The 27775-nt window shown below is 37.1% G+C and overlaps 2 protein-coding genes across 4 annotated transcripts in view; both read left to right on the top strand.

The window, feature by feature from the left end:
* LOC134656322 (sorting nexin-27) overlaps positions 1-11804 on the top strand; it is a 39902-nt gene extending 28098 nt beyond the window's left edge. For all 3 annotated transcript variants that reach the window (XM_063511832.1, XM_063511834.1, XM_063511833.1), the window contains exons 2-11: positions 132-234; positions 592-734; positions 1685-1815; positions 2704-2801; positions 3755-3850; positions 4399-4549; positions 5523-5683; positions 8099-8288; positions 9985-10151; positions 11453-11804. In XM_063511832.1, coding sequence (XP_063367902.1) covers positions 132-234; positions 592-734; positions 1685-1815; positions 2704-2801; positions 3755-3850; positions 4399-4549; positions 5523-5683; positions 8099-8288; positions 9985-10151; positions 11453-11521 — 1309 coding nt within the window. In that variant the 3' untranslated portion in view covers positions 11522-11804. The remainder of the gene's footprint in view (positions 1-131; positions 235-591; positions 735-1684; positions 1816-2703; positions 2802-3754; positions 3851-4398; positions 4550-5522; positions 5684-8098; positions 8289-9984; positions 10152-11452) is intronic.
* Positions 11805-24890: 13086 nt separating this feature from the next.
* LOC134656310 (myogenesis-regulating glycosidase) overlaps positions 24891-27775 on the top strand; it is a 43850-nt gene continuing 40965 nt past the window's right edge. The window contains exons 1-2 of the mRNA XM_063511819.1: positions 24891-24932; positions 27347-27419. The gene's annotated coding sequence lies outside the window, so the exon portion shown is untranslated. The remainder of the gene's footprint in view (positions 24933-27346; positions 27420-27775) is intronic.

Here is a 27775-nt window from a genome sequence, read left to right as displayed (position 1 = left end):
GCCAAGGCGCTCACAAATATCTGAGCACGCCTCTATTTTCAAGGCGTCAGAGTGCGTGTTCAGATACTAATGAGCACCTTGGCCGCTCCGATATATCTGATGGCCTGTACCTATGTTTGTGTTTGTTTCAGAAACGGTGTGAACGTCGAGGGCGCGACCCACAAGCAAGTGGTTGACCTGATCAAATCAGGAGGTGACTGTCTCACTCTTACAGTCATCTCTGTCACACCAAAGGTAATATTGTAATTTATATATTTGCTTTTAAATTACAGTATAAACCAGCAAAGCGTATTAATGTGTGTAAAGAAATGAATATGCTAATGAAGTAAAAAAAAATAAGAATAGGTCCTATCGTGCAAGTTTCTTGCAAAAAGGAAACAACGCTGCTAAATTCCCAATCCACTATAACTTGGATCCTTTTAAATCGAGAGTGAATAGACATCTTTTAGGTAAGCATGTTCCATCCTAGACTGCATCGGCACTTACCATCAGGTGAGATTGTGGTCAAATGCTTGCCTATTTATAAGAAAAGCCTTCAACCGATACGCCAACGCCAAATACAACAACGGCGAACTTTGAATTGTTGAAAAGGAGGCCGAACGCCTAGAGCCATGCGACGACGGCTCAGCGCCGGTCGGCGTGATCGGCGGCGCCGCCAACTCCCGCGCAACCGTCTACCAACGCTACGACTACACCGACAAACGCTCGCTACCTGTCTCCATACCCGACTACAGGTATATACTTATTGAACTCAATAGGAGACGCGTTGAATATCAGAATGGCCGAATAGGGGATAACTGACAACGCCATCTGTTGACTTCGATGTCAAAGAATTTGGACATATTAGATTACTCGATATACATTAGCAAACTGAGTTTCCTTCGGTCACCAATGTCACAAATTTTAAAACAAGTTGTTATTGTGGACAGCATTATATACCTAAGTAATATATTTTATATTGAACTAGATATTTTTGTTGTAGAGTTAATATCTATGGTATCTCGATAATACCCGACTCGGCCATTCTGATATTTTAGTCCTAATTTCTTGCAATCACTTGACATATTTTTTTATCACTTTTGAAAATAGCTAAATCGATTGTTGATGTCGATTTTATTATGTACTGGGAATTAATATATGGGAGTCAAATAACACAGCACGCAAGTATATTCAAGAATGATTTATTGGTCTACCGTAGATAGATAGGCGCGTTAATCTTAACGTACTCTTATTCAATACATCGCAATTTTTTGACTGTATACAGTGTGTAAGTCAAATACAGGCAATAAATTAAACCAGATATAGAGTTTACCCGTCTTATCATTAATTAAGATGTTTTTTTAAGTTACACTTAATTATGACCCCGTGATTAATTTTTTCCACATGTACCGAGCAGCAATGTACTGTAAACATTAAGAAACAGAAGATGATAATGACATTACGAGATACGAGCTTTTCATAGTAACTGCCAACAAGCGTTGACAGTTACTTTAAAAAGCTCGTATCCCGTAACGTGTGTGGTGTATTACATTGCGGGCCGAATTATTATGTATGGTTAAAATTTTCAATGCATTTCTAAGTAAAATCTATCTCAATATACTTTTTAGGCCCTATGCTAACCACCGTTTAAATATTCGCCCGTATTGGATTTACACACTGTATATGTACTGTTTGACATATACAGGGTGGTGATGGAGCGTAACAGTGGTCGATCGTACGTCGCGTTCAACGTGCACATGGCGGGGAGGCATCTCTGTAGCCGCCGATACAGGGAGTTCGCTGTTTTGCACCAGCTGTTACGGAAAGAGTTTCTAGGTAAATAGCGCCTATACATTTGAACTTTTCCAAAAACTTAATTAAGACAAAAAAAAACAACGGGTTGCACTCAGGGAGTGCCGACAGAAGTGAAAACTCAATCACTATTGCAAAATGTCTGCAGCACTATGTATAATTGAGGTTAACGCCATCTAGCGTTATTTCGTCGCATTACTTGAAACCCCTAAGCACATCACTGTTAGTACTCGAGTTATATTAATACCAGTTAGAGCGAAACTCACTAGATGGCATTTAAATCAATAAAGAAAAACTCAATGACATTGAAGTAACAGTTTTTCGATCAGGTCACGTGTCCGTCTTACGGTCACGTGACACCTGTTACGAGTTTAACATTTTTTCCCCCTCACAAAAAGTGCACAGCGCCGCTAAAGATGTTTAAACATCTTTATCGAACCCGCTTATTAAATTTCACAAAAATTGGTCGAGAAATCCTGTAGAGGGCATCAGGAAAACTGGACATACAAAAGCACAAGCCCGCGATGTTAGCGTGATATTGGGATGCCCTGCTACAATTTAGAAGGGATTTAAATCTTCTCGGGTCAGAGGTGTAGGGTTAGAGCCGGCATAGCTTTATTTGACGTGCATAAGTGCATTGTAATATGCCTACTTGAAATATAAACTTACTTTATAGTTACTTTCATTTTAATTCTGTGCCTGTGACAGACAAGGTAATCTAATTTTGCATTTTGAAATTATAAATTTTAATAAATTGACAGTATTGATACGCACAAATCTAAAATGCAATATCACTTAACTGTATGTACGTAAGGAAGCTCCAAACTCTTTTTTTAAATCCCTAATTCGACATAAATTTGTTTAAAAACTCTGGAACTTTATCTAATTTAGACCTTATGTTGATTGTCGCAGGGTTCAATTTTCCGAAGCTGCCGGGCAAGTGGCCGTTCACACTGAGCGAGCAACAGCTAGACGGGAGACGGAGAGGGCTCGAACAGTATCTTGAGAAAGTATGTTTGTTTTTATCTTTAATACTTATTTAAAAGGAAATGTCAAAAATACTTGGACGTAGTTAAAGAAAAGGGATCTGTCCTTAATAATATTTTATTTAAATGAATGACTTTTTACAAGCTTTTAATCACTTTCACCTGACCATTGTCTGTCTGTAATCAAATCTTGCAAGTTAAATTTGATCCACTTCCCGGTTTCCGATTGAGCTGAAATTTTGCATGCATGTATAAATCGGATGACAATGCAATATTATTATTACATAGAGCTGATCTGATGATGGAGACAGGAGGTGGCCATAGGAACTCTGTGATGAAACAACGAAACCTAATTGTGTTAGGGGTTTTTAGAATTGTCTCGATGAGTATTAGTTGTCTGTCGTAAGAAAAGTACAGTCAGCGATAAAAGCTTGTACCAAAAATGAAATTTTTGCCACAAACTAATTTATACAAAGGTGTAATTTTATTGACAGTTATTTGATGCTTGGATCCTTTTCTTTAAACTATAGGCATTTGTATTGTCCAAAATACTAAAACCACTTAAAGTGGCACGTAAATAACTAGCTATTCTTACAACAAAAAATCGACGACGCCCATTTTGGAAAAAAAAACCTTGCTGCGGCGATCTCAATTTGAATATTTTTGGCTCCCTGAATTATGTATCGCCGTATTTTGATTGTATAAAAAAGCATAATTGATGAATTTCATAGTAAAATAGTTAATAAACTTAATAAGGAAAGTATCAAGGAGTGCCTGGCGTCCGTTGGTTCGTTGGGTGTACGATATTCGGAAGATTGCGGGTCACTTCAGGATGAAATTGGCTCAGGACCGGGATAAGTGGCGTACTCGATGAGAGGCCTATGCTCAGCAGTAGGCGATAAAAGGCTGATATGATGATTTATAATATAAACACTGACCCCATAGATTTTTCTGAGCTACGTATACATATTTTGCAGGTGTGCGCAGTACGAGTTATAGCCGAATCGGATGCAGTACAGGAGTTCCTTACGGACTCGGACGATTCATCTAATCCATCACCAGTCGACCTAAAGGTTCTTATTTTGAACAATACTTAGAAACACTAAGTTTTAAGTAAGTATGATATAACTGTATGGTCTCCATCTAGCAGTTCCACTTCACCAAGTCTCGATATCCCCTGTGAGAAAAAAATCTACGAATTTGTATAAAAACTACACATTTTACTATATGTATCGATAGGTTTGGTGTATAAGCGTCTACCATCTAGCGTTATTTCGTCGCATTACTTGAAACCCCTAAGCACATCACTGTGTACTCGAGTTATATTAATACCAGTTAGAGGGAAACTAACTAGATGGCATTTAACTCAATAAAGAAAAACTCAATGACATTGAAGTAACAATTGTTCGATCAGGTCACGTGTCCGTCTTACTTACGTCTTACGGTCACGTGACACCTGTTACGAGTTTAACATTTTTTCCCCATCACAAGCCGCGTACACAGCGCCGCTAAAGAAGTTTTCACTTCAAAAACCTTATAAGTAAATGTACCTCAACGACCTATATAACAAAACAATTAAAGTTTATTTATACTAGTATCAATGTTTTAATTTGATTTGCAGGTGCTCCTTCCGGACAAGGAAGTGGTAACCGTCTCTGTTCTGAAATCCACCAACGCCGATGACGTATACCGCGCTGTTTGCGAAAAGATCGGACTATCCAAGTCTGTACAGAAATACTTCTACCTGTTTGAGATCGTCGAGTACAATTTTGGTGAGTTTTACTTGAACGCATCTTTCTCGACGGGCGTAGGGGTCCGTTCGACAATACCTCGAATATAATCTACTAGCTTTTGCTCGCGACTTCGTCTGCGTGGAATTAGTTCCAGCAGTTAAAGTATAGCGCCTGGATAAAATTTTATGGCAATAATTTTGAGCATAATATGCTTGATTACTTAACCTTTGGATTCCTCCGAAAACGGTGCCGTAATATGACGGCCGCTATATAGCGGTGAATGACGTCACTAGAACGTTCTCTATGTAAACAAGATGGCGCGGTTTCCTAGACGTCAACGTAACGTAAAAAAGCGGTGCCGTCATTTGGATGACGGCCGTCATGACGGTGTCGATAGTTTCGTGAACGTTTTATTAGATAGCGGTGACGCCATTTTGAATAAATGGCACGAGATTTGAATAAATGATTCCGTACTACGATTATTTTCCTCTTCTGATGATATTTCATCCTCCAAGTAAATTATAGATGATCAAGCAAATCTTGTCAGTAGAAAAAGGCGCGAAATTCAAATTTTCTATGGGACGTTATCCCATCGCGCCTACATTTTTCAAATTTGCCGCTTTGGCCTTGGTGGCTGACGGTGTGTTATGACGCCGTGGTACTTTCCACATGTCGCCACCGTAAAGACGGCTGTCTTTTTGCGGCCGCTATATGACGGCACCGCTTTCGGAGGAATCCAAAGCTTTACACCAATGAACAGGCAAAACATTAATTTTCTCATTACCACCACCCTTTTCACCCTCTTTAGGGATGACTTCCGACATAAAAACTATCCTATGTATTTCCCTGGGACTTGAACTACTATGCTTTTCAAGCAAATAAATGATTTATCATTTATGCCAAATTTAAACTAAATCTTTTCAGCGGTTTAAGCGTGAAGAGATAACAGATAGACAGACACACTTTTGTAATATTAGTATGGATTTCTTTTAACTTTTATTTGATGTTTCAGAGCGCAAACTCCAACCGAATGAATGTCCACACTCCCTCTACATACAAAACTATTCTACCGCATCATCATCCTGCCTCGCCGTGCGGCGCTGGGTGTGGAACCCGCGGCGCGAGGCTGCCGTGTGCGCCGACTCGGCCGCGAGAGCATTCGTGTTTTGGCAGGTAATAATATAGTAGTTTATGCAACAGTGATATAATAAGGGTTCTTAAAATTCTCGGGTCTTTTTTTACAAACTTAACTTCGACCCTTGAATTTTAAGACCCAATTATGAGCTGTTGCATACATTACTTTTTCTATGACAGCTGCAGCAAAAAAAAAAAAAGGGTAATTATTAAAAAAAAAAGAGTTATTATTAAAAAAAAGAGTTATTATTTAAAAAAAATTGAGTTATTATTTAAAAAAAAAGAGTTATTATTTAAAAAAAAAGAGTTATTATTGTAAATGAAAACATACCTCTTTCAATCAAGATGATCGGAACTTGTATCTTTAAAAAAAATAAAGCAGTTGTATTATACTCATAAGATGACTGCTAGCAGTCATCTTATGAGCCTATAGACAAAGCATTCAAATGACATTGCTTTAGATATCACTGTCAGTCATTTAATTGACACATTTAAGTGCTGGAGTAGAAAAAAAATCCTAACTTAGAGAAGATAAATAAATAAAGGAATAATATAATAATAATAATATTGTTTATTTCAAGTTTTAAACTCATACAGTACAATACAATAAATTACAACACTACAAAATAATATAAAATAAAAATAATATAAAATTTAAAAGCTAAGTTTAGTAGGTTAATGATGTTACGTAAACGTCAGCTGTCGCTCCGTTCGGCAGTTGAAGAATGTAAACTTATTTTAATTTTTAACAAGCAGAAACGTCTGCGAACGATGCTATCAAGCTTAGAATTAATTTAAAAGTGGGAAAATTACTGTCTTGGGTGTGACTTGAACTTGGCTTTTGGATTGATACTCCAAGTCTCACCCAAGACAGTAATTTATCCACTTTTAAATTTATTCTAAAATAAAGTTAAGTAGGTAAGTAATGGTTCGTTTTATAAATGAATTATGCCTCATGAAAGTCAGCTGTCAATTCGCTGATCGGTTGAGAAAGAAAAATATTAATAGAATATCGTCCACTACAGCACAGAATAAATAATCAGAAATCAGAAATATTTATTGTATAAACTGTGTAGGTACAGGAAGTATAACTAGGTACATTATAATAGTACTAGGTACAGAAGGTTCACTATCTAATAAAACACGTCTATTACAAGAGCTAGTAGCGCAAGCGCGAGCAGGCCGTTTTTAGGGTTCCGTACCCAAAGGGTAAAAACGGGACCCTATTACTAAGACTCCGCTGTCCGTCCGTCCGTCCGTCTGTCACCAGGCTGTATCTCACGAACCGTGATAGCTAGACAGTTGAAATTTTCACAGATGATGTATTTCTGTTGCCGCTATAACAACAAATACTAAAAACAGAATAAAATAAAGATTTAAGTGGGGCTCCCATACAACAAACGTGATTTTTGACCGAAGTTAAGCAACGTCGGGCGGGGTCAGTACTTGGATGGGTGACCGTTTTTTTTGCTTGTTTTGCTCTATTTTTTGTTGATGGTGCGGAACCCTCCGTACGCGAGTCCGACTCGCACTTGGCCTGTTTTTAGCGGCGCGCGGCAACTACTATGCATAGGCACCAAAATTGGTGTGGGCCGCATGTACTTGTAGCGACGCGACGAAATCGCGGAGTGAGCCACGTCTGTCTGACTAGAGCTGCGCTCAGCGAGGATAGGCAAATGAAGTGATTGGTTCTTAATAAACACGTCCCTCGCAAAAAATAAATATGCTACGCATTCTCGCACATCTCTGATGGAAACACAGCCTTATTGAGCTTACAGAGGTATTAGATCGATGTGTGTGAAAGCGTCCTATATTACTTACTAGCGACCCGCCCCGGATTCGCACGGGTTAACAAATTATACATAAACCTATCTCTTGAATCACTATATCTATTAAAAAGACCGGCCAAGTGCGAGTCGAACTCGCGCACGGAGGGTTCCGCACCATCAACAAAAAATAGAGCAAAACAAGCAAAAAAAAAAACAAGCAAAAAAACGGTCACCCATCCAAGTACTGACCCCGCCCGACGTTGCTTAACTTCGGTCAAAAATCACGTTTGTTGTATGGGAGCCCCACTTAAATCTTTATTTTATTCTGTTTTTAGTATTTGTTGTTATAGCGGCAACAAAAATACATCATCTGTGAAAATTTCCACTGTCTAGCTATGACGGTTCGTGAGATACAGCCTGGTGACAGACGGACGAACGGACGGACGGACGGACGGACGGACGGACGGATGGACGGACGGACGGACGGACGGACGGACAGCGGAGTCTTAGTAATAGGGTCCCGTTTTTACCTTTGGGTACGGAACCCTAAAAAGCGCATCAAAATCCGTTGCGTAGTTTTAAAGATCTAAGCATACACAGGGATAGACATACAGCGACTTTGTTTTATACTATGTAGTGATATATAAGTAATATGGATTTATTTATAATTTGATATAATTTCCAGGCCGTAGAAGATGTGAACCGCGGCGTGTGCGTCGCAGGCGCACGTCTCTACCAACTAAAGGCGCTGCAAGACGTGCGGCGCGCCGCCGACTATCTCGCTCTCGCTCGCACGCTGCCCGGCTACGGAGACATCGCCTTCCCCCCTCTGCGGACCGACGCCTGTCTCACTCCCACACTCAACGTCACCATCGGTAAGATATAAAAATATAGCCTGACCAGTAATATATGATAATTGTTAAGAGGGCGCTGTTATTCTCATGTATAGGGTGACAATTCAGTGTAGTATGAAAAAAATAGTTCCAGTGAAATTCCGCAACATGGCGCATCCTCAATAGATCCTGGGTCACCTATAAGTAACGCAAGAAATGCGTTTCGTTTTTGATGCAAAACAAGGTTCTTTAGAGAGGAAAGTTCTATCTTAGTACTAGTACTATCTTTTTTTATCTTTATTAGAAGAATATTTGTGGCGCTCCAAGCGTCTTGCGTCCTTATCTTCCATGTCCATAAGGACCCTTCTCTGATGGAAAAAGACATTTTTACAATAATAAAAAATAATAAAACTTTTTTTAGCAAATAAGTATATTGAAAAAAAAAATTCAAACATTTATTCAGCAAATAGGCCACATGGGCACTTTTACATGTAAATTTTTCACAAGCACGATTTTTTTCTTCACCAAAAAGCTACTGGTAAATATCGAATGATATTTCGTACATAAGTTCCGAAAAACTCATTGGTACGAGCCGGGGTTTAAACCGTATACTTTCAGAGTTACTGAGTTACAACGTTAAAAGCCACACAATCACTAAATCTTCCGTCGCAAATTTCAATGTCATATTTGATTGTGAAGGAAAAACAGTTAAAAGTACAGTATGTATAAGTTATTACTCTATGGTATACTAAAGTTGCGGTATACTAAAATTATGTTCATTAGGGTTCCGTACCCAAAGGGTAAAAACGGGACCCTATTACTAAGACTGCTGTCCGTTCGTCCGTCCGTCCGTCCGTCCGTCCGTCCGTCCGTCCGTCACCAGGCTGTATCTCACGAACCGTGATAGCTAGACAGTTGAAATTTTCACAGATGATGTATTTCTGTTGCCGCTATAACAACAAATACTAAAAACAGAATGAAATAAAGATTTAAGTGGGGCTCCCATACAACAAACGTGATTTTTGACCGAAGTTAAGCAACGTCGGGCGGGGTCAGTACTTGGATGGGTGACCGTTTTTTTGCTGGTTTTGCTCTATTTTTTGTTGATGGTGCGGAACCCTCCGTGCGCGAGTCCGACTCGCACTTGGCCGGTTTTTAGGGTTCCGTAGCCAAATGGCAAAAAACGGAACCCTTATAGATTCGTCATGTCTGTCTGTCCGTCTGTCTGTCCGTCCGTATGTCACAGCCACTTTTCTCCGAAACTATAAGAACTATACTGTTGAAACTTGGTAAGTAGATGTATTCTGTGAACCGCATTAAGATTTTCACACAAAAATAGAAAAAAAAACAATACATTTTTGGGGTTCCCCATACTTCGAACTGAAACTCAAAATTTTTTTTTTCATCAAACCCATACGTGTGGGTTATGGGATAGGTCTTCAAAAATGATATTGAGGTTTCTAATATCATTTTTTTCTAAACTGAATAGTTTGCGCGAGAGACACTTCCAAAGTGGTAAAATGTGTGTCCCCCCCCCGTAACTTCTAAAATAACAGAATGATAAAACTAAAAAAAATATATGATGTACATTACCATGTAAACTTCCACCGAAAATTGGTTTGAACGAGATCTAGTAAGTAGCTTTTTTTTTATACGTCATAAATCGCCTAAATACGGAACCCTTCATGGGCGAGTCCGACTCGCACTTGGCCGCTTTATCTTTATTGTCATCTTCCAGGCTGGAACGGTCTGAAGTTGACCGCGTGCGCGGAGGGGGGCGCGCAGAGCGCCGAGGTGCCGTGGCGCTCCGTGCGCGAGTGGCGCGCCGACGACGACGCGGCCGCCGCGCGCATCACATACTCCACGCGCGACCACACCAGGACCATCGCTCTCTTCACGCCATACGTAAGTTCACGACTACTGTCATGAAGCCTCGTGAACGTCAGCTGCCGCTCCGTACGCCAACGTTATACAAGCCGCAGCTAAAATCAAGGACCATCGCGCTCTTCACGCCATACGTAAGTTCACGACTGCTTTTTATAGTGTATCATGAAGCCTCGTGAACGTCAGCTGCCGCTCCGTACGCCAACGTTATACAAGCCGCCGCGCGCCTCTCATACTCCACGCGCGACCACACCAGGACCATCGCTCTCTTCACGCCATACGTAAGTTCACGACTACTTATAGTGTATCATGAAGCCTCGTGAACGTCAGCTGCCGCTCCGTACGCCAACTTTATACAAGCCGCAGCTAAAATCAAGGACCATCGCGCTCTTCACGCCATACGTAAGTTCACGACTACTTATAGTGTATCATGAAGCCTCGTGAACGTCAGCTGCCGCTCCGTACGCCAACGTTATACAAGCCGCAGCTAAAATCAAGGACCATCGCGCTCTTCACGCCATACGTAAGTTCACGACTACTTATAGTGTATCATGAAGCCTCGTGAACGTCAGCTGCCGCTCCGTACGCCAACGTTATACAAGCCGCAGCTAAAATCAAGGACCATCGCGCTCTTCACGCCATACGTAAATTCACGACTGCTTTTTATAGTGTATCATGAAGCCTCGTGAACGTCAGCTGCCGCTCCGTACGCCAACGTTATACAAGCCGCAGCTAAAATCACGTATTCCAGGATCATACGAGGACCATCGCTCTGTTCACGCCATACGTACGTCTATAACTACTTATCATAGTGTGCCTACATGTATCATGAAGCCTCGTGAACGTCAGCTGCCGCTCCGTACGCCAACTTTATACATACCGCAGCTAGAATTACGTATTTCATAATTATCATAAGAGGACTATCGCTCTATTTACGCCATACGTAAGTTCATGACTACTTATTATAGTGTGCCTACTGTATCATGAAGCCTCGTGAACGTCAGCTGCCGCTGCGCACACCTAAGTAAGTAGCCGGCCCGAGCTGACGTTGCTATAGCAAAGTGTGAACGTGCCACTATAAATGTAGCTTTGCTCGGAAAACATCATTGTTATAAAAACTCAAAAATGCGCGTTCTTCCAGAAATATATGGATATATACACAAATATATACAAGAATTAAAGATATAAGATACACTAAAATAAAATAGGTAATAGTCGATTGGCTCTCGAAACATTTACATTTACATGAATACATGAAACATTTCTTTTTTCTCTACGATATTTAGAAAAATATTATTCACGAAACTATATTTTGTTCACAGTACCAGTTCCTGTGTAATTGCTTGGACAGAATAGCCGAGGAGATGAGCTGGGTCGACACAGGCGACTAAGGAACCCTCGGCGCGCGAGCATAGCTAGTAAGACCGTATTACGCCATCAAAACTCCCAAATTGGTAGAAAACTACTGACAACTTTATCAACACAACTGGAAACTAAGGAACTCTCGGTGCGCGAGCTTAGCTAGTAACACCGTATTACGCCATCAAAACTCCCAAATTGGTAGAAAACTACTGGCAACATTATCAACACAACTGGAGACTAAGGAACTCTCAGCGCGCGAGCTTAGCTAGTAAGACCGTATTACGCCATCAAAACTCCCAAATAGACGGAAATCATTTAGGTACTGGCAATACCAACTCAACGTGGATATACAAAATGGGACAAAGGCGAATGGAATAAGAGAGTATTATGCCATAAAAACTACTAAATTAGTAGAAAATACTGGCAACATTGAGAACCGACAAAGATAAAGTGGAGTCCAGACGAGACAATTTTTCGCCAATCTGATGAAATTGTCCGATCGAGTCAGGCCGTACGGACGCAAACGCCAATTTGATTCCCCGATCAAATCAGCAGGTGCGGACACAAAAATGCCAATTTTCGAAGTTAGTATGGAATGCAAATTGGTGATTGTGTACGTGTGGACGCTAGATGAGATTGGCGCCAATTATTTTCCTGATCAAATCGGTCGATTTGCACAGCTCGTCTGGACTCTACTCAAGGAACCTAGTAAGTGAGACCATCATCATCATCATCTTCCTCGCGTTGTCCCGGCATTTTGCCACGGCTCATGGGAGCCTGGGGTCCGCTTGGCAACTAATCCCAGTAATTGGCGTGGGCACTAGTTTTACGAAAGCGACTGCCATCTGACCTTCCAACCCAGAGGGTAAACTAGGCCCGTATTGGGATTAGTCCGGTTTCCTCACGATGTTTTCCTTCACTGAAAAGCGATTGGTAAATATCAAATGATATTTCGTACATAAGTTCCGAAAAACTCATTGGTACGAGCCGGGGTTCGAACCCGCGACCTCCGGATTGCAAGTCGCACGCTCTTACCGCTAGGCCACCAGCGCTTACGCTTAGTAAGTGAGACCATATGTGACGTTTTCAAGGTAGGTACCACATAACAGAATAAGCTGTTACATAAATTTGAACCATATAAATAGGACCGTAAAATTGCTTTTTCAACGAGTTCGTTCCCGTTCAGTCAGTAGCGGTAGTATTGGTAACCGATGCTGAATTTTTTTTTATAAAATAAATAAAGGCTTTTGTGTACTGCTTATGACAGTAAGTATCTCGCGTGCGTGGTAGACTATCCATCCCTTTCTAATTTATACAATTAGAGAAAAAGCGGCCAAGTGCGAGTCGGACTCGCCCATGAAGGGTTCCGTATTTAGGCGATTTATGACGTATTAAAAAAAAAAACTACTTACTAGATCCAATTTTCGGTGGAAGTTTACATGGTAATGTACATCATAATTTTTTTTTACTTTTATCATTCTGTTATTTTAGAAGTTACGGGGGGGGGGGGGGGGACACATTTTACCACTTTGGAAGTGTCTCTCGCGCAAACTATTTAGTTTAGAAAAAAATGATATTAGAAACCTCAATATCATTTTTGAAGACCTATCCATAGATACCCCACACGTATGGGTTTGATGAAAAAAAAATTTTTGAGTTTCAGTTCTAAGTATGGGGGACCCCAAAAATTTATTGTTTTTTTTTTCTATTTTTGTGTGAAAATCTTAATGCGGTTCACAGAATACATCTACTTACCAAGTTTCAACAGTATAGTTCTTATAGTTTCGGAGAAAAGTGACTGTGACATACGGACGGACAGACGGACAGACAGACAGACAGACATGACGAATCTATAAGGGTTCCGTTTTTTGCCATTTGGCTACGGAACCCTAAAAAGGGGGTTACCACAAGGTCCTACGTTGCAAAATCGAGTTTGAAATTTTGGGACATATATTAAAATGTAATCAATGTTGCCAGTGCAAAAAAAAACTACCAGAGCGCGAATCGTTCGTTATTCTTATCATTATTATAGAATATACTAATGTTAATATAATACGTTTATTTATCTCGATAGTTAAAATGTTTAGGTAATATTACTCTATGCAATTACTCGAAGCGTTAAGTATTCCTTGTAAAATAAGGACGCTAAGCAATGAGAATTTCGTACATAGACACGCCCATTATGTCGCCTGTCCATGCCATTGCGCAAGCGAGACAGCAATATAATTATGCGCGTGCGATAGAGATAGGAACAGGCGGGTTGTACGAAATTCTTTGTTTTAACGTTTTTTAATGTATGTGGCACCATTACTATCAAACATGGCAGGTCTTTAATCAATATGAATTTATTATTTTAGTGATGGTACCATATATATATGTTTATGTAAGGTATTCTATGAAATATATGAGAATTAGTAGGCACAGTTGGACACTTTTAACAGATATTTATAGCATCTTTTGGACCAATTTTTATTTTATTGCAGGTTTTTTCGTAAGATTTTGATAAAATTTGGTATTCTGTACATTATGCCTAAGCGCAATTTCATCGTATGTCCTAAAAATCTTCCAAAAGGTTACGTAAACGTATGGTATTTTAAATCGACGAAAAATTACATACATTATTTTGTCCCAAATTGTGATTTTGTATTTATTCCACCCATAATTTTTTATCAAAATTAGACGGAAAAAAATAACCGGCCCTTTATGACTTAGACGCTCTTTTCAATATAATTTGCAACTTGTAGGTTGCAAAATATATTGAAATGACAATTGTCAAATTGACTCCTTTAGTTTGTCATTAACATGAACTGAACTGATATATTCCCTAGCGTGTGCGTAACTTACTTTCTTTGCATCTCGCTCGTACTGGCATATTAGTGCGAGCGAAATGTATAGAAAGTAAAATACGCAGACGTTAGCGAATATATCAGTGTCAGTAGCCTTACCACGACTTAGTGTCAAACTAGTGGTAGCCGTACTGGTCAGTGACATGCTCGTGGTAGCCGTACTTTATGCAATAATTTACAAAATGGTCGTTGAAGTGTCTCTCTGTACGCGTGACTTTTATATTAGGCTCGATTCCCTGTAGTTTTTAAGCAACTTTTATTCTAGGTTGCTATTATGTCTCAATTTTTATACCCTAATTTTACTTTAGGTAATTTTGTACTTACCAACCTTAATTTAATTTATACTATAAGTACTTATACAATTATATTAAATAAATCATGGATAATTTGTGTGTAGGCGTAATGCATTTAAAAATTAAAGTAATTTAATAAAAAAATAAAATTAAGTCGTATGTAAACTTATTGAATTGGTCTTAACTGCCATCATCATCATATTATTATTATTCGTAAAAATAAATAAATCTGCTCTCTTTATATAACTCTCTTAATAGATCGACTGAACTCATGTCATATAAAATTATCTTAAATCATTCCCTTTTTAGATTAAATACTAAGACGGCCATATAGTGAGAAAGTAGCTATGTGTTGATGTTCAAAATGACTTACACTCACGCATATCCCGATACGAGAAAACTTAAAAATAAATGAAAAATGGAAAAATTAAGCGCTTCGGACGAAACTCGAACTCGCGACCCTGACTTTGCCAACTGAGCTACCGACTTTTTAATAATTTTGTGTTTAGCTCATTTTGAACGCTTCTCTCGCTTAGTATTTTCTGCTACTTTGCATACTAACTCATATTTATAGACGGGTCTATCGCGAAATTTATTTTATTACCTTTATTTACCGACGTTTCGACACAGGTTTCACGGTCACTCGGTGGACATCAGTTAGCCGCGACCACGACCAGTGAAACCTGTGTCGAAACGTCGGTAAATAAAGGTAATTAAATAAATTTCGCGATAGACCCGTCTATAAAATGTGAGTTAATATGTGTTCAAAACGCGAAAATTTTAAATTATACTTTACATACGTTCAAGGGATTCTAAACATATTTGCATTACGTTCTTATTCGCATGCTATTTTAGCCCTTAACGACGGTATCTTGTGGATGATCCACGAAAATGTACTTTAAACTGTTTCCCATACATATCCTTGTTGTGCGAAGTCAATATTTTTATATATTTTCTGTAAATATTATAGGTTAGCGTATTCAGTGTCATCTGTGACTGTACACAATAATATGTTACTATTCGAAGGTCGCAAAAATATCTGGCCCGATCTTATTTGTGGGGCCATAAGAGCGTGTCACATATTTTTGCGGCCTTCGAAGAGTAACATATTATTGCAGGCGACTGTACCTATTGCTTTAAAAGTGAGTATGGGTGAATTATATTCATATAATTTGCTGTTAAATTTGATAAATCTGAATATTAACTCACATTTCGTCAGATGACAAGCAAGTCACTAATTACTATAAAATATTTAAACAAAAATCAACCTTCTTTTCGTACTAATATGGTTCACTACGGCTATGAACTTGTGGAGGTACAGTTTACTGAATTTTGCTTGTCACCTGACGATTTGTAGACGGGTCTATCGCGGAATTTATTTTTCACTTTCATACACTTTTCGTCGGGTTTTCGCACAAATCTCTATTTTGACACTTTGCTGGGACATCAGTTAGCCGCGACCTCTACGTACCAGTGAAATCTGTGTCGAAACGTCGGTAAATAAAGGGCGATAAAATAAATTTCGCGATAGACCCGTCTATAAATGTGTTTAATATGCGTTTAAAAACCGAAAGTTTTCAATATTCTGAAACTAAATGTGTTTAAAAATAGCTTCATTCTAGCTAATGTAGATATTTTGTAACGTTTGAATGTTATTTAAGTTATATTTATATACATACCTATATGTAATGTGATATGGATTGCAGTATTTGTCTCAATGTTATTGAGATGTGAGATATATAATTGTTTTAATAAGAATATACAGTGTAGCTTTACAAAACTGGTAGCGGTTTGTTTTGAGTTTGTTATCAAAGTAAATTTGTGACGTTCCACGCGAAAAGGTACATAATAGCGGCTGGCGCTTACGTCGCATAGCACCGCAATAATATTAATAATAGCGTTAGCTCCAACCGCCATATGGTACCTTTTCCCGTGGGACGTCACATAATATTTCTATACTTAAAATCTGTGCTGATGTGTTACAATAAGTGGTAAAGTTTTTTCTACTCCTATACTATAAAATCATGCCTCTCTTACTCATTAATTCATTAATGTGGTCCTAAAGTTTGTCAAAGTAAACTATAAGTAGAATTTGTGTGTGTGGTAGCTTGAGTATTTTCCCAATTTGTTTACATTAAATTGATTGTTCCATATATGGAACATTAAAAAATGGAACTTGATTTTTAGCAATAACGTGCCATTGTTTAGGAACAAAATTAGAAGAAATTTAGCCCGTTATGGGTACATTTATAATTGGATTCCTTTTGGTCACAAATGTGTAGGTATATTTACCTCATTTGTGATGTGATGTTTATTTACTTCTGCGACGTTTGTTCCATATTTGGAACATCGTGCGATCAAATTAAAACTGTGCTTGTAGCATTCCTTCTTTTGTTAAAACATTAGTAAATCCGTATCCGTAAAATGTGTCTTTCCACCAGAATAGGGTCTTTATGCTTCATGTGCTTAGGAACTTTCTAACAGAACATTTCCGTATGTTCCATCTCATGTGCATTAGGATCTTATTCTGATGGATTAATCTTTATGCACATTCATAAGAACCCTTTTCTATGGAAAGCCACAAATAAAGGATAGTTCCATAAAATATAAAAGAACACAAAATGAAGTACTGTTCATGTGATCGTTCTTGTGTTACAAATTAGTATCATAATTTAAATCGTATTTTTGTTTATACTACCTACCCGTATTTAGTCGTAAATTTTGTTTTTAGTTTCCCATTAAGCCCAGAAATAGTTACTATATTTGAACATGAGCGTTTTTTAATGTGTAAAATTTAACCCACTGGGCATATATGGGTAGAAAGTATATTGTATAAAGTCTCTCATGGACATGTCAAGGTGTCAAGTACTTAGTCAAGTTAAATTAATTGTTAGTAGTTAATGGAGGATAAATAGATTAAGTTAAAATTAGGCTTGATGCCGTATTGTTAGAGAAATCTTGTTTTTATGAAAACATTGTCAGTTAGGCAGCTGTCAGAGTGGAAAGCGATTAGCGAACTACTGTCTCGCAAGAAACGTATACGTAAAGTGTCATTCAATAGAACTTGCTAACTATGTAAACAAACCGCCATACTAAAATTGACACTGAATGTCAAATTACTAGTAACTTTTGTTTACATAGTTCGCAAGTTCAATTGAATGACACTTTATACAGATGTAGTGTATAATTATTTTCCATCATATTTTCGCGGAAACGTACGAACGTTCTTGCTATTTCAGTCAGTCTCGGTACAAATAGTACTAAGGTTGACTGAAATAGCATGACAAATACGCACGTTCCCGAATACGATGCAAAATAATTATACACTACATCTGTACAATTAATTCAGTGTATACTAACAGCAAACTTAATTTTTACCGTACACTCTGAAAAATAAATTATGCGCATTCGGGTAATTCCGAAAACACAGTTAATCCGTTAAATTAGTGTCCATTCGAAATTACTTAACAATTTTCAGTATTCGCAATTACCCGAATTACTTAAAACTGTGTGCCGATAAGGTTATTTTGTTTCTAAGGCTGCTATATTGTATCTATAACTGCGATTATTTCTATTAGAATTATGATGTTTTATTAATATTACTGTCATTTTCCGTCGCAGCGACAGATATCGAAAACGTGCAATAATCAAGGATTTTATTTAAATTTAATTTAATGTTATCGTTCAAAAGTTCAAATCAAAGGTTTGTATTGAACATTCGCGGCTTTTTATAATCAATTAATTGATAATATTAAATATCGCAAATAATTGGAGTCCGTTTAAGTTATCTTTGTACCGACTTGAAACAAAGTGACGGAGTGTCATTAGTAAACGTCATCTTTTCATAGAAGTTTTCGTTTAATAATGACATTGCCACACATCGCAAATTCCGTGCAGTGTTACCTTAGTCCGACTTTGTCAGAGAATCTCTTCATTTGAACGGACAAACTAGGTCTTAAAAACTTGTATTATATCATGTTTTTTGTATAAAATAGTCGCGAGTTTCTTATGTTATTCATTGGTGTTTTATGTTAAATCATATTCATTACTTATAATTTTATACGTTTTTTACTCAGTGATATAATTACATTTTGTTAAACATACGTATGGTATACAAGTTATGTCGATCTGGGGCCCGTTTCTCAAAAGCTTGTAACTTGTAATACAAGCGGATATCACTTTTTGAAAGCTTTTGTTAGAAAGGGACTTCCACTTGTATTACAAGTTACCTGCTTTTGAGAAACGGGCCCCTGTTCTATAAAGTACTGTTCTTAAAGACATTTGACGTTTTTTAAACTAATGCGTACTTACTGGTCATATTTTTTTGGAGTTTTATATTGACATGCTATAGGTATCATTCAATTAACCTACCTAGAATGTCTGGTATATCGGTTACATTAAAAATAATGTACAACAAGAAAACAGAATAAAATCATTGTACAAAAGATAGAATAGTTATTTGTACAACAAGAGATCAAAGTTTGATATTTTTTCGAGTGCTTATTTTGAGTCCCGTGCAAGCGAAAGATTCTATACCTAATTTAGAATCTTGAGCGTAGTAAGGGACTCCAAAGCGCACGAGATGTAAATAACTTTGATCTCGTGTAGTTCACAAAACTTTTCACCTCAGCAGTGAGAACATATTAGAGAACCCGAAAAATGTATTCCTTCTTCATCACTTACCTCTATTCACTCATGTTTTCTTAAGATATACCAACAATTAAGTTTTCACCTCAGCAGCTCGAACAAGGGTACTTTGCTACTTAAAAACAGTGAGCAAAATCGCATTTTGCTCATTTTGTGTCACTCAGTGAGCAAAATCGCATTTTGCTCACTGTTTTTAAGTAGCAAAGTACCCTTGTTCGAGCTGCTGAGGTGAAAAATAGTTTTCCTTTGTAATAAATGTGAAATGTACGCTAAATTGATCGTCAATGGTTTATTTGAACGTGATAAAACTACTATGTCCTGTGTTTGATATCTTTACAGTAGATTTTTATATAGGTATTACTAAATATGCAGGATAAAAAGTTGTACTTTTAATTTGTTGATCGAAAAAACGATTATCAGGTCATATATTTTTGATTTTATTTTAATGAAATTTAAAACAAAATCACTGTAATTATTTAAAACGCATTGGTAGCTATTATAACTGAAATAAAATAATCATATAGCCTGGTTTTCTTTATATACCTATCTATAAGGAACAATTATAGCAATGTTACTATTATATCAAATGTATTTTTAATCTGTTACTCGAAATTACAGTTTGTATGAAATACATTCCAGTATGTAGCATAGTTTCACTTCATACATACATATAGTTAAGTGAGTGTGGTCACAGTTTCAATAAATGAACTTATATCAGTATGTATAGGTATCGCTTAAAATAAAATGTAATATTGAACACTGTTTTTTATTTTGTATGGGTGGTTTTTCAAGGTTTCAGTTAACTCGTCTAAAAACCAACATTTAACCTTTTCGACGCCAACGACGGATATATCCGAACCGCAGGTCCAACGCCAAAGACGGATTAAACCGTCATAGATTACAGAGCAACATAGACCTACGCGCATTTGCATAAAGTTCAATTTCAGTTTTGACACTTCGGTGACGTGGCGTCCGTGTCAGTGTTTGACACGGCGTCGAAAAGGTTAAGGATGGATGACTCGCGCTTAGAACGGTCCGAGTCAAACATTTCATTTTCTAAAGAAAGCATCACATGATCACCGATCACTCTTCATAGAAAATGTTATATCGGACGCCTTGGCCCGGACCCGGACCGTTTTAGCGTGAGTCATAGTTTAGGTATCTACTTACGCGCCTTTTACTGGAGCATTCCATCGTTACGTAAGTCTTTCGGACTCATTTTTTCGTCATTTCGAGCCTGGTTTTCTTTCGGCTTGCCTTTTTATAGTGTAATATTGGTATCATCTTAAAGCTGCTTCTTTTCTTAATAAACTGTTTAATTTACTTTTACTATAATACGCAAGAAGACAAAGTAATTCGGAATTAAAGCAATTATTTCGTAAGTGACGAGGAGAAAATCTCACTTCCTGGCCAAGGCAAGACGTAAAACTTAGACAAACCGCGGGCGGTAATTCGTAAAGCCCCAGATCGCATATTTTGTGGCCACAAACACCTGCGATCCGAATTCACCTCCCTAGGTATGTAGGGAGTACTATTGTAATGCACAAGACATGTAATGTTGATATTTAAAATAAATAAATAAATTGAAATAATACCGAAATTGCCTATTGCATAAAAAAACTATAAAAATACTGTTTTCATGGAATGCTCCTACTACTTATTGACTAACTAATTGGTCGCTTCAACATTGACGGGTCCACTATAATAGCCTGATGATGATGATTATGTAAAACTCAAACAATTTCTCGCAACAATAGCTAACCACCGATGATGACCTGTAACAAGCCTCAATTTGCGCTAACCGACCGATCACGACCCGCTAACGAACGCTCAGTGCCAATGACGCCATCTTGTTTTATACAGCCTACCGCCAACACCGAAGTTCGCAAATTAAGGCCATCTTTCTCTTTTACTCCAATTCAGGCGTAAATAGAGTGACAGAGAAAAATGCCCGCAATTTGCGAACTTCGGTGATGGCGGTAGGCCCTCAAGATACAAGAAATTTATTGCAAGTCAATGTTTTACAAGACAGTAAATTTTAAGTAGGTATATAGGAAGGTTTAGGTATTTATTTTAATTAATAATATTAGTACACTGCCAACATGAATTCTCATGGGCCTATTTCTCGAACGGTATTAGTCTAATATTATTAGTGTGTTGTCATGGCAACCCATACGATTTGACAGTTTGTGGACTAATAATATTAGTCTAATATCGTTCGAGAAATGGGCCAGGCAGGTTAAAATAGCTACTATTGGTGTCTGCGATATGAGTAGGGCAGATAATCTCGAGTTCTCCGAGTTAATTCTTTAATTTACTCAATTTTCCTAAGGGGCATCGCAAACGAATTGGTCATGATATTTTTTATTTAGAGTATTTTTTTTATAATATTATGTAAAACCTGAATACCTGTGTATATTTCTTATTTATTTAACTTTCTTCATATAGGTACCTACCAAAATAGTTGTAAAAATATTACGGTACTCTTGAAATAGTCAAGTTTTTTTTTAAGTACTATTTTGGGCCTTACAAAACAATAGCAGGTTAAGTAGGTATTAAGGCTCACAAATAAGTTAAGATTTTGACAGTATACTGACAGATTCTAATTGTAATTAAATTTAAACTGGTATATGAAACAATATTTGGTAATATGTAGCATGTATGTACGAGAATTTCCTTAATTACAGGAAATATTTGCAGCAAATGTATCCTACAGCAATGTAAATGTTCATTACTGTTAGTTTCAGTAAAACCTACCAAGCAGTCTACGAAGTTAATTGATATATGAGTCTTTTCGGAAGTTAAGACTTCTTTTAAGTATAATTTTAAAAATACTCAATGATCTACTCGACTCGGAAGTTTTTCAAGCGCTCGTAAAAATGAATAGAGTCCTTCACTAGACTCAAGTGATAAGTGAAGTCGTTCAAATTTAGGCTCAAGTGATGAGTCAAGTCCTTCAAATTTAGACTCAAGTGTTGCGTCAAGTCCTTCAAATTTAGACTCAAGTGATGAGTCGAGTCCTTCAAATTTAGATTCAAGTTACCTATGAGTTGAGTCCTAATTTAGAGTGTGCAGAATGCCTCAGAGTAAGGCGAGTAGCGGACGAGCGGCAGACGCGCGCGTTTCCTCCCAGACACTATTAGCAGGGATTACTTACTTTCCGTTGCACGCCAGTAAATATACACGCAATCAAATGTACAGTCAGCTGCAGACATAAAGTACAGTCACCTGCAATAATATGTTACACAACGAAGGCCGCAAAAATATCTGACACGATCTTATCTGTAGAGCCATAAGAGCGTGTCACATATTTTTGCAGCCTTCGAAGAGTAACATATTATTGCAGGTGACTGTACCTACAGTTCTAGTTTGCTTGGGATGTAATTAAAGTTCTGGATTTGTCTTGGCTAGTTTTTATACCAAAACACTACATTTTAGAAAAGTAACATAGACAAATATAATATAGCGTGTACGTAAAAACTAGCCAAGTCAAATCCTGAAATTTAATTACATCCCAAGCAAACTGGAACTTGGCACCCATATAAGGTACCTAGATCTCAATTCTTTTCCGGCGAAGTCAACAACGACGCTTGCATATTCTTAATATTGAACTTGGCTCTCATTTCACATTTATGTTTTTGATGGGATTGCACACTACTGAAGGTAGTCTAACTATATATTTTATTCCGCAGCTATAAACCCATTGTCCGTTAAAGGGTGACCACAATCGTCGTGGTCTTAAGTACTTACGAGTATATTGAGTTATATATTACCAGCATATAATACTGTAACATATTATAATAGAACCTATTTGCTTGCCCTGTCAAACACTGATGATGTAAAGTCGGAAAACATCTTTCGATTTTCACATTCAAGATCATCGTTATAAGGCATGTTGTCCATTAAAAGTAAGAAGCGATAATTATATTACATTTCGTGTTCTAAAGTTCAATAGTACTAGTTAAGTAGTACCTAGTAGTAAACTCTTTATTTAGTGCACTGCCTTATGGGAATATAGTTCAGATCCGGAAACCGCTTCCAACTTTTAGTATGTTGTTGGGCATAGTATTGGGTCTCCAAAACTGTTGGGAGACAGCGGCGCCGGCCATCTACTTCAGCGGAATGACGTCATAAAAATGACTCCCACCTCGTTGCGAATATTGCATATTGCACCCAAACTATGCATTGCACATACACGTGTGGGGTATTAAATGAAAGCCAATTAAATATACTACATTTAATTTGTACAGTGTGTACCGAAATAAACGACAGTTTAAGAGAAATTTACAAATAAATAAAAATGATGTAAAAAAATATTCGATTATTTGGGTTTTACAACCAAACCAAAAGTCGGACGTTAAAGCAATGTACTACAACATTAAAGATGGCGTCTCGAGCCATACACTGATAAAAAAAGTCGTCCAAAAATGTGGAAATTATGCAACAAAATGTAGGTATTTGCCAGTACAAATGCATTAAAGTTAAAAAAAATCGAAATAGCTCATTTTCAGGATAATCCGCATAAGCATCTAGTATATTATTAACAATATGACCTGGATTCTAAAACCGCCGGGATACCATCTCTATTGTCTCTGAGTAACGAATAATGACGTCATACAGATAATCACGACCGAAATTCGCAAAATGTAAATTATAACTATACCATGTTACATACACGTGTGCTACATACTAAAAGTTGGAAGCGGTTTCCGGATCTGAACTATCTCTTCGACCGTTTCCCATAAGGCATAGTACTAATTGTACAAAAAGACATATTAAAAATAACAAAAAAATAGTAAGAAACCACCGCGAGCGCGGAATTCTGGCCGAAGGGTGGTGTGGTGTTTCGGCGGTTCCGTGGGAATCTGCCAAATCCTACACCAGAACAGGCGACACAACAGGTGGTTACCGTGTCGCCGAAATAAAATATTTTTTAGCTTGTAAGATTTTTATTATTGTATGTATGTTAGTTTGTAAGGTATGTAATTATGTATCTACGGGCCTTAGTTGCCTGATAATAAATGATATTTGATTTGATAAATATGCGCGTGCGATAGAGATGGGTCAATTTACGACATTTTTCGTGCTTAGCGTCCTTACTTTACAGTTAAATTGCTCTATATTTAAAGATACCTACACCAAAGAGAATTTGGTATCGCTGTAAAAGATGTGGCACCATACCTTTGGCCTATACCTTGTAAATGCCGCCACTTTTTGATATTTGACAAATTTAACACATATCAGTGAAAGAATAAGGATCAAAGTCAAATGGCGTTCTAAAAGTTTTACCATGTGCCGAAAGATGGCAGTAAATTTACTATGGCTACAAAATTTACTTTGACAATGCGCCTCTATTTCAAATTCTCTTTGAAATAAACTCTACACAAATTTATTTTTAAAGGCCAGAAGAGGTGAACTCCAAATGTAAATTTTTTGAGTAAGTTGGTTCTTACTTCAAGAGCCGCAATTGTACCTCCAAAGAGCGGCGTGCGGCCTGCGACTTGCCATCCACAGTTTGCCTACATAGCTCAGCTAGAACATACATAGCTTAGCCAGCAGTGGACGATCTACCTCACCTGAACGGCACAGGCAAGTAAAGATAATGAGGCAGTGTGATGCGCGCGCTCGGACTCGCGCGGGTTCTGATTTTACCGGTATTTTAAACGTTCCTAATTCAAACGTGCTATACAGTTGACAGTTAGATTTTTTTTTTCAACAATTATGACCTGGATGCGAATCCTTTAAGCCATAGATTTTTTTTGTGATTTAGACGTTTTTTTACTTAAAATTATAAATGTGAAAAGCATTGGAAGTAATTTACCTAATTCATAAAAAAATTGTATTTATAATTTTATATCATAACGCGGTAATTTTACTAAAACGCTTGCTAATTTCAGTTTACACACCTTATTCTGGATAACTTGTGAAGTTTTTAAAAGCAAATTAATTCTTATTAGTTTTGGTGGTGGTGACTATTTAGCTTTTTAAAAACAACTTTGCGCGCGTTTTTTTATTTCCGATAAATACGATAATATTAATAATTCAAAAAAGTGTTGTTGAAAGTTTGAGTGTTTCTCTGTCATTGTGTCTGTCGTAGATGGATATAAATAAAATAAAAGATTAACGCAGGCACATATTGCCACTACCTATATCTTATGTTCTAAGTACAGTCAGCATCAAACGCATTAAAATATCAGACCACGCGCCAAAAGTCGCTACCATTCTCTACCAGCTTAACAAAAAGAGATAAAACTCTATATATGTAGAACAATTTTATTTTAATTTCTCATGCTCTGAAAGAGGGTCATTGTTGTTCTAAAAAGTGTGCAGAAAGTGAGACGTTTCTGCACCAGAGCATTTAACTTTCCAAGTACGATTTTTTTTTAAGATAAACAATAGAAATTTGTTTTTAAATGGATTTGTTATACAATTTTCATTCTGATTTTTAACTGCCCATTCCATAAATAACGATTCTTTTACCTAAATTGTTACTTGAAAGTACCCTCGAGAAAAAGTATAAAAATGTATACTCAGTCACGTTTTTTTTAAATCACATGCATTTTACTTTCCTCGTATTCGAAATGAAAAGTAGACCGTTTAACTCCGGTGACCGGTTAACAATCTACTAAGTATATACTGTAATACAGATAGTGTATAGTATAGATACTTAGAACGTGAACTGTATAGATTTGTCTCTACTTGGAAGAGTAGGTATTCTAGTAATACTTTTGGCGAGTTGTTTCATGTCCATATATTCATGCTAACTGTACCTACTTCACAGATTAAAGTTTTTATATGTAATAATTTTTCCCATAGGTAATAATTTTTCCCATTTAATTCTATAAACGCACAATTTTCACTGTTGCCGAGCCGAAATGCTATTCAAACAATATGTAACCCTAAATCGCCTATTGCAGTCATAAAACGTGTCTAAGTCTAGTTTTCTTCGCTTCCTTATTACTTGGTATGGTAGGTCCATTTTACACCATTTTCTCCTATTATTTCCATTTTTATTCATTTTAGTATTTTGAAGAAAAACATCCTTAACTGTACTTAACTGATGATATCATTGCAATAACAATAATGATTCACACTTTTTTTAAAAGAACGTAGGTCTTATAGATAACGAACATTTTAAATGTACTCTTTCAAATTAAGAAAATATTTAATAGTAGTTTATTTGACTGCTACATAATTAAATATTAACTTGTCATTATGGCATCGATATCGACATAAATATATAATAAATAAATAAATATTTTAGGACATTCTTACACAGATTGACTAAGTCCCACAGTAAGCTCAAGAAGGCTTGTGTTGTGGGTACTCAGACAACGATATATATATAATATACAAATACATAGAAAACACCCAAGACTCAGGAACAAATATCTGTGCTCATTTTTCGAACCCAGGACCGCGGCTTCACAGGCAGGGTCACTACCCACTAGGCCAGACCAGTCGTCGTACATGATATTAGTAATAATATTGCTTAAGTATATACGGGATATACGGGATATATCCCGTAACTTGCGGTTTTTGAACGCATCATAGAGGGCCTATGACATGTGTCGATAGCTTAATAAACCATATTTTTATTTATTATTTGTATCTCCACTTTTGGACCTATAAATTCCGGTCTTTTGATAGGCTTCCGTGGGGATATAGATCCAACACGTAGAGGCCCTTTGGATAGCTTTAATGTCATTTATTTATTATTATTACATACACACAATCATCCTTACAGGCTCTATGTAAACCAATTTAGTATTTAAAAAAATAAAAAATAAAATAAAATAATCTTTATTGCAACTTTGAATTGTTACATAACAGTGGTTCCTGGCTCTCAAAGTAGGTTTCCCTGTGCCTCAAGAGCCAGTTCCTTCTCAATTACAAGCGTAGGTAGTGTTACAAGTTAAGACATTTTATATTACAATTTCAACAATAAAAATAAAAATTAATGAAAGACATATACATGCGTATACTCCACTATATACGTAATTTAAAGCCACCATCACAAGTATCATAACTAAATGCCTTTACTACGTCGTGAATGTTTGTACTGAAGGCCAGTGGAGCAGTTACACTAAAGACCAGCAGTTAACTAAAGTGATGTGAAGTTGGCAACGGACTCAAATAAGGTAAGTTGTTAAAATATTGTGTTCTTTTATTTATGCTCATGGCGGTTCCTCACAAGATATAAACTAACTTTATTACTTTCCTCGCGTTTTGTACACATATTTAATTACACCACCACAGCTGGTGCAACTCAGCTGAAACGTCGGAATTTAAGGTAAAAACAATGAAACTATATCGCGGTAGTGCAATTATAACGTAAGATAAGATGTCAAAGCTGTGTTGGTACATACATAGGTCTTATAAATATCACAGATGTCCATCAACTTACCCATTTCGGGTGTACAATTATAAACTAAAATATGTTCATTACTTGCCGTCATTCCTTCATTCCAATCCCACCACTAATAACACTAGAAAT

The sequence above is a fragment of the Cydia amplana genome, chromosome 18 (assembly GCF_948474715.1).
Source record: "Cydia amplana chromosome 18, ilCydAmpl1.1, whole genome shotgun sequence".
NCBI lineage: Eukaryota > Metazoa > Arthropoda > Insecta > Lepidoptera > Tortricidae > Cydia > Cydia amplana.
This window is presented reverse-complemented; position numbering and strand designations above follow the sequence as displayed.